The sequence below is a fragment of the Mus musculus genome, chromosome 5 (assembly GCF_000001635.26).
Source record: "Mus musculus strain C57BL/6J chromosome 5, GRCm38.p6 C57BL/6J".
NCBI lineage: Eukaryota > Metazoa > Chordata > Mammalia > Rodentia > Muridae > Mus > Mus musculus.
Window position 1 is genome coordinate 29,670,887 of NC_000071.6, and position 8,330 is coordinate 29,679,216.

At 42.7% G+C, this 8,330-nt stretch overlaps 1 protein-coding gene across 1 annotated transcript in view; it reads left to right on the top strand.

Moving 5' to 3' along the window:
• Nucleotides 1-5,191, top strand: part of Ube3c (ubiquitin protein ligase E3C) — a 106,836-nt gene extending 101,645 nt beyond the window's left edge. The window contains exon 23 of the mRNA NM_133907.3: nt 3,513-5,191. Coding sequence (NP_598668.1) covers nt 3,513-3,683 — 171 coding nt within the window. The 3' untranslated portion in view covers nt 3,684-5,191. The remainder of the gene's footprint in view (nt 1-3,512) is intronic.
• Nucleotides 5,192-8,330: the final 3,139 nt, after the last annotated feature.

The following is an 8,330-nucleotide window of genomic DNA, read 5'->3' on the forward strand; positions in this document are numbered from 1 at the left end:
ATTAGGCCCTCCTCCTTCAGTCGCCAATCAAGAAAATGCCCTACAGCAGTGGCTCTCAATATCCTAGTGCTGTGACCCTTTAATACATTTTCTCATGTTGTGGTGACCCCTCCAGCCATAAATTCTTATTGCTACTTTATAATTATAATTTTGCTACTCTCCTATGAATTGTACTGTAAATATCTGTTTTCCAATGGTCTTAGGGAGACCCCTATGAAAGGGTTGTTTGACTGCTGCCCTATAGGCTTGCCTACAGCCTGATCTTATGGAGACTTTTTCTCAATTGAGACTTCTTCCTCTCTAATGACTCAAGCTATGTGTCAGTTGACATAAATAAAAACTAGCTAGCACAGAAGGTTGAGGTCCTTCAAATGCTAGGATGACAAATCACAACTTTTAATGAACATCGGAGTGTCTCATCCTGTGACCTTAACTAATTTATCTTCTTTAGTCACAGCACCTGAAGCTCTAAAATCTCAGTATCCAGCCAGATGTGCAGGTACCATTTTGCTCCCCTGAGCCTCATCTTGTTGATGCTTGCAATGAGGGGTGAACTAAGCAGACATCTGATATCTGTACATCAAGGCTGGGAGAATAAGCCAGTTCGGGGCACTTTGCTTTGTTGTTGTGTGTTGGGAAAGAATGCAGTCACATCTCAGATACCTGATGGTCCTCATGGGTAGCTGTTGGTTATTTGTACCATCTGGCCTTTCTTTCCTTGGATCTCAATGTACTGGTCTGAGTTATCATCAGCTTAGAACAGATATGTATTTAGCCTATAGGCAAGTATAATTGTGAATTTAATCACACAATTCTTGCTAGGTGTAGAGATATACCTGCCATCCATCTAAGTACCTTCGAAGTAAATGCAAGATGATTAGGGTTAAGTCATCCTTTTTTATGTACTGAGTTCAAGGTCAGCCCAGAAAGTCACAAACAAAAATGTAGTTTCTTTACAGCCTCATTCATGCAGTGTCAAAACTGTGTATGTGTCTATCAGCAGTTTGTGTGCTCCTATGCAGTACGGTGGGAAGAAACACTCTATTACTTGGGCAGAGTCATAGGACATGGTAGCAGAGAAAAAGAGGAAGGCACAGAATAATGGCTGTGATGTGCTGATACAAAATGAGAGAAAACTTATTTCCTTCTTTGCATTAAATGTCAGTGGACGTATCTAAGGGCATCTGGGTATCTGCAACACAGAAATGAAGGGTTCAGTATTGTACATTAGACATAACCATGAAGCTGGAAAGATGACTTGGAAGAGGGCCTGGGGTCAGTTCCCAGCACTCACATGGCAACTCACAACTATATTTTAACTACAATTTCAGAGGATGCAACTCCCTTTTTGGCGACTCTGAGGATTTCATACATATAAAATAAAATTAAATGAATCTTTAAGAACAATACTAACCAGCACTCACTGTTACATCTTTAAATAGCATTCATTGGCACCATCCTGTCCACATACCCAGTAGGGTAGACAAGGCACTCCTAGAAACAAGCTACCTGTTCTTGACTCCTGTTATGTTCCTGTCTATAACATGATTATATGGGGAAAATGTTAGAAACCAACACCTTTGCTCAGTTTTTATGTTTGAATTTTGCTTTTTTGGCAGCAAAGCAGAGTTGTAGCCATTTCCTCAGATGTAGTTGGAGGCAAGTAGGAGGGGGAGACTCATCCCTGTGCTAGGATTGGCCTGTGGGTCCAGCACTCTGATCACTTCTAACCAAATAACGCTAGGAGCCACATGTGACTGGCCGTTCAAAGTGTATATCATTTTATCACCAACTGAAACTTTCTAGAAAGAACTTTTCTGGTCAGCTTAGGTTACGTCAAGAAATGATTTGTGGGCTGGTGAGATGGCTCAACAGTTAAAAGCACCGACTGTTCTTCCAAAGGTCATGGTGACTCACAACCATCCCTAACAAAAATCTGATGCTCTCTTCTGGAGTGTCTAAAGACAGCTACAGTGTACACATATAATAAATAAATAAGTCTTTAAAAATAAATAAATAGAATAGACTAAAAAAAGAAAAATGATTTGTGCTGGGCAGTGCTGGCACCTTTAATCCCAGGACTTGGAAGGCAGAGGCAGGCAGATTTCTGAGTTCAAGGCCAGCCTGGTCTACAGAGTGAGTTCCAGGACAGCCAGGGCTACACAGAGAAACCCTGTCTCGAAAAACCAAAAAAAAAAAAAGAGCAATGATGCCTCACAACTGGCTATAACTACAATTCCAGTGATCTGGTGGTCTTTTCTGACCTCCTTAGGCCCCAGACACACATGTAGTTCACATACACATAAAACAAAAATAAATAACTTTTTTCTTTTTTTTTTTTCTTTGGAGGGGAGTGGGTAGGTAATCCCAGGCAGGCAGATCTATGAGTTTGAGGCTGAAAATCTGTGAGTTTTATGCTAGCCCAGTCTACAAAGAGAGTTCTAAAACTGTCAGGGCAGAGAAACCCTGTCTTGAAAAATCAAAGGGGAGGAGGGTAGAAGGGGGTGCAACAGCACATACAGCTTGTCATTTCCATTTTACTATAAGCACATTGAGCAATTCATCATTTTGCTATAATTGGAGCTTGAGTTCTCTATGTAATTAAAAAAAATAGGGCTGGAGAGATGGCTCAGAGGTTAAGAGCAGAGAACCTGGTTAATTTCCAGCACCCACATGGCAGTTCAGAACTAGTTGTAACTCTACTTCCAGGGGACCCAACATCTTCACACAAACATACATGCAAGCAAAACACCAATTCCAAAGTGTGTCTGTTGTGTGCGTGTGGGTGTAGGTGTGGGTGGCTGGGGAGGTAGTTCACCAGGTAAAAGCACCAAGCCTGACAACCTAAGTTCAGTACCCCAGCACATGTGGTAAAAGTAAAGAACTTACTCCAAGTAGTTGTCTGCTTACTTCTACATGTTCTGTGGCATGTATGTATCACACCCAAATGTACACAAGTACAATATAATTTCTAAAGATATTTAAAACCATAATGAAGTTGGGCAATGTTGGTGCATGCCTTTAACCCCAGCGCTCTGGAGGCATGTAAATCTTAGAGTTCAAGGTCAGCAGCTCTCAGATGGAAATCCTGGACAGCCAGGACTATACAGAGAAACTCTGTCTCAAAAACCAAAAATACATACATACATGCATACATACATACATACACACACACTCACAAACAAAAAAGGCAAGGATCTGGAGAGGTAGCCTAGCCATTAAGAGCCTATTCTGCTCTTGTAGAGCACCCAAGTTCAGTTCCCAGCATCCACGTGCAGTAGCTTACAACCACTGTAACCTCATCTCAAGGGGTATCCAAATACCTCTGGCTACTGAATGACGCCCTCACATGCACAGTCACACCTACTTGTACATATATGTAATTTAAGATAACTCTTTACAAGAAAGAATACTTTTGAGAAAAGCAGCTTCCAGAGTAACTGACAAGCAAGCTCTGGTAGGCTCCCGGCTATACTAGAATCCTCTAACCATATCCTGTGCCCTTCTTCTAGGAGCTATACCCTGCGTTTTGCATTCACAATGGAGGCTCTGACCTTGAGCGGCTACCTACAGCCAGCACCTGCATGAACCTGCTGAAGCTCCCAGAGTTTTATGATGAAGCCCTGCTGCGAAGCAAGCTGCTGTATGCCATTGAGTGTGCTGCTGGCTTTGAGCTGAGCTGAATTGAGCCCAGAGAACTTGATCTCACCCAAAGGCAGCCAGCACCTACCAGACCCAAGAGAGCACTCAGGCAGGACCCTCAGCTCTCCTCAGGCCTTCTATCTGGCATCTCTCCCTTTCTAATTTTTTTTTTAGATGATTTTATCGTGACATAGTCACATACATAGATGGACATTGCTTTTCACATAACCTAGCTATTGTTATGTGCTATGTGGCTGGTTTAGTAATTTTGCCAAGAAGAGCACAGGTTTTAGAATAGTGGCAACTCAGTGAAATTAACCAAAGATGAAGCTTTGGCCTTGCTGACCCAGTTTATATCCCTTCTTGGGTCAGGCACCAGTATCTGCATACAGAATCTGGGGCTGATACACAGAGCCAAGCCACTGCTTCTCATGTGGTTGATTGTTTACAAGCCTAATTGTAAAAACTGAAGGCATTTTTCCTGCTGCCTTTTCCCAAAGTGGTTAGGTTTGGAAAATGGATAACACTAGTATTATTTTATTTGTGCTTTTTAAGCCATGTCCCCCAGGTGGGAATCGCATGCTTGTCTTCAGACTCCTACTGACCTGCCTCATGAGGTTTGGACATGGCTGTGTGGGTTGAGGTGACTGCTGCCCTCATTGCTCTTTGCCTGTCTCTGCTTTATGCCTGGAAAGCTTTCCAGGAGGTGGAGGAGAAGGGTCCTTACACTTCCTGAGGTACCGTGTCACCTGCAGTGAGTTGGCAACTGGGGATGTGGGCACTGCAGCTTTTATTAAAGTCATTTGAACCAAAGTGGCGGGCTGCGTCTCTCCGTGATCCATATGCCCTCCTAGCCTGGCTGTGCCCATCATCTTGCGCATCTTGGGGGGACTTATCCCAGGCCTCAGCACCTCTGCTTTCTGCCGCTGTCTTGATAAGAAGACAGCATCCCTGGCATCTGCCAGGGAAGAGCATCAGGCCAGGTGATTCTCACTTGGGCACTTTATCAGGGTCAAACTTGTTGCCAGTTGACCTCAGCCTCTGCAAACAAAGCAGGGAAGCATCTGAGAGGCTAGCATACAAGGATCATCATGGAGCTGGTGAGGACTCCAGACTCTGCTTCTCGTCTAAGTCCAGCATCTGTGCCTGGAGGCTCTTTGTGCTGTTGGAGTTAGGTGAACAGAATTAGCAATATACTTTTAAATGTGGGAAAACTGAATGACACTTTTAAGACAATGACAATTATCAGACAAAATGTATAATTTCTTAATTTGAATAATAAAGTATTTAAATGCTATTTGTAGTCTTGATACATAGGAAGAAATAGCATTTATCCTTGATTTTGTTTTTTGTTTGGGGATGTTTATATTGAATGTCCTACATCTTTTTATGAGTTAATTTGTGTATTAGTGTTTTAGAATTGAAGTATCTGAGACTGGAGATAAATTGGCAGTTTGTATTTTTTTTCTGTTGGCTCTTCTGAGCTTATTTATTTGTACATCCTAATGGGTGAATATTTACATTAAATCTTTTCCCCAAGATTGTGTTGGAGTTTTGCCCCAGATCACTGGTCAGTTGTGTTCTGCTGTAGTAGACTTACTTTTCCAGGTCATATATCTACAGTGTAGGAAGCCACGCAGCCTGTGGTCCCTGGAATAACCACCAGAAGTAAGGTGCTCAGGTGCTAACTCTCAATGGGTCTGATATTAAATTACTGAGAAAAAAATCTTCCAAAACGAAGATTCTCTTTTTTTTGGTTTTTCAAGACACCCTGTGTAGCCCTGGCTGTTCTGGAACTCACTTTGTAGACCAGGCTGGCCTCGAACTCAGAAATCCGCCTGCCTCTGCCTCCCAAGTGCTGGGATTAAAGGTGTGCACCACCACCGCCCGGCCAAAAGGAAGGTTCTCATTTCCTCATTGTTCTAGGTGCCTTTGTGTTTGGTCCTAGTTTGCTTACTTTGGGTGACTTTTCTTTTTTTTTTTTTTTTTTTTTTTTTTTTTGAGACTTTGGGCTGGTGGTTGGTGATACAGGTGTTTCTCATGGGCTGTTACGTGATTAGAGAGCGTTTGCTTTGGTGTCTGTTCCAACCACATCATAAGTACCAGGTGTATACTGTCACTAAGTGGGCACAGCTTGTATGGAGGTACCCAGTGTGGGCTCTAGTGTACTGAGCTGCTGGCACCTTGTGTTTATGCTCAGTAGTTCTTATAGTAAAGAGAAAAGTTTGCTGAAAACAGCGTAAGATTAAAACTTTATGAGTAAATGAAAATTAAGAGCCCACTGCTCATTCACTCACATCTACCTAGACACACAACAGGAAACAAACTGTCATCATAGTCTATTATACACTAGTGTCAATGCCTCTAGGGCAGACTTAACCCCACCCACTCCAAGAGCCACAGGCCTTCTAAAAGAAGATCCCATACTCTCTAGACAGCACTGCATTGGAGCTGGCCCAGCTGGTCTTAAGTTGTGGTGTTGGGTAGTGACCTAAACAGACTGGGGGCCCAGAGGTGCAGTGCAGAAGTTCACCAAACACATGGAAGCCTCTGTTCCAGAAACATGAGGGTTGTGTGACTCTAGGCATGGGCATACTTGAAATGAGTATACTTAACAGGTTCCACAGTATCTACAGGCTGCACTACATCTATGAATGTAGGCTCTTAAATGTCTTTGGCAAGTTTAGCAGTTGTCACATCTCAAACTTACTGTACTACTGTGACACTGTAATGCTTGCCTGTGATCAACAGTCTTTGTTAGTCCTATAAAAAAAATTTTGGGCCAAGCAGTGGTGGTGAACGCCTTTAATCCCAGCACTTGTGGGAGGGGTGGGGGGAGGGCGGGGGGGGGGGGGGGAGGCGGATTTCTTTGTTTGAGGCCAGCCTGGTCTACAGAGTGAGTTCCAGGACAGCCAGAGCTACACAGACAAACCCTGTCTCAAAAAAGCATTAAAAAAAAAAATGTTTTGGGCCAGGCCAGTGGTGACAACCCTTTTAGTCCCAGCACTTGGGAGGCAGAGGCAGCTGAATCTCTGTGAGTTCAAGGCCAGTCTGGTCTATAGGCAATTTGCAAGAGAGCCAGGGCTATACAGAGAAACCCTGACTCAAGAAAAAATAAGGGGGGCTGGAGAGATGACTCAGTGGTTAAGAGCGCTAACTGCTCTTCCAGAGGTCCTGAGTTCAATTCCCAGCAACCACATGGTGGCTCACAACCATCTGTAATAGGATCGGATGTCCTCTTCTGGTGTGTCTGAGGACAGCTATAGTGTATTCATAAACATAAAATAAATAAATAAATCTTTTTTAAAAAAGGAAAGAGAAAAATAAGAAAAGGAAAGAAATTGTTTTTGAGACACCACAGGCTGAACCCAGACAGGATAGTGACCTTGATGTATAAATATGTTCTGACTACTGAAAGTGGTATCCATGTCTCCCTCTTTAAATGTCCGTTCCCACAAATACAGAAATATTGATGTCAGGCTGGTTGGTCACTATACAATGGTCTCTGCGTGTGAAGTAAAAAAAAAAAAAGTCATTTTGACTCTTTCAAGCAAGAGATAGGGGTAGGCCACAGTGGACAAGCACTTGTCACAGAAGAGTGAGAACCCGGATTTGTATCTCAGCATCTTAAAAACAGCAAAAACTGGAAATGATGAGGTTTAGTGGAGACATGTTAGAACTATGATGAGGGCCAGACATTGGGACACACATTTAGGAGTCTTAAGAGCAAATGCTACAAGACCTAAGCCAGTCTGAACTATGTATCAGTCTAGCTATGGCTACCTACTGAGACCATGTCTCAAAGAAAGAAAAAAAAGAAACTTCAGGCTGAAAGCAAGGCTTCCTCTGCTACAGTAGAGGAAAAGATCTTGAACTGAAGTGTGCTGGGTGTGTGCAAGTTAAGAGAAGGCAGCAAGGCCTTGCTATTAGGAATAGCTAAGGCCTAAGGAATGAAGTCGGTAGAAAAACAACCCAAAACAAAAACAAAAACCCAGCACTTAACCTAAAGGGAAAAGAAAAGCTTTATTCTGGAGCCTTTCTGAGCAACCGTAGCCCAGAAGTGATTCAGGTTGCCTCAGATTCCATGTTCTAATGCAGGAGCAGTTTCATGGGGAATTAGTTTTACAGAATAAAGAAAGTTAGAAGTCAAGGCAGCTTTAGATACGTTTATGGGTACATCAAAGAGGCAAGATGGAGGAAGCTTTTCTATAGGCCCAAGATGCTATATGATGACAGTCTTAACTTTGGGGATGGTGGAAGATAGTGGTTTGCTAAGTTAATAGACTGCAAGGGCTTTTTATCAGTCAAGATATTAGTTAAGAGCCGGGCAGTGGTGGCGCACGCCTTTAATCTCAGCACTCGGGAGGCAGAGACAGGCGGATTTCTGAGTTTGAGGCCAGCCTGGTCTACAAAGTGAGTGCCAGGACAGCCGGGGCTACACAGAGACACAGAGAAACCCTGTCTCGAAAAACAAAACCCAAAAAAAAAAAAAAAAAAAAAAGGTTAAAGCCAATCCATTTTTAATTTATTTGTGTACATGGATGAGAATTATGAATATAAGTCTTCTTCTTCTACATATGGACTTTTGCTTTCCTACCACCATTTGTTGAGAATGCTCTCTTTTCATTTTTTTTCTTTTGTTTTTGTTCTGATTTTTGTTTTTCTAGGCAGTTTTTCTGTATAGCCCT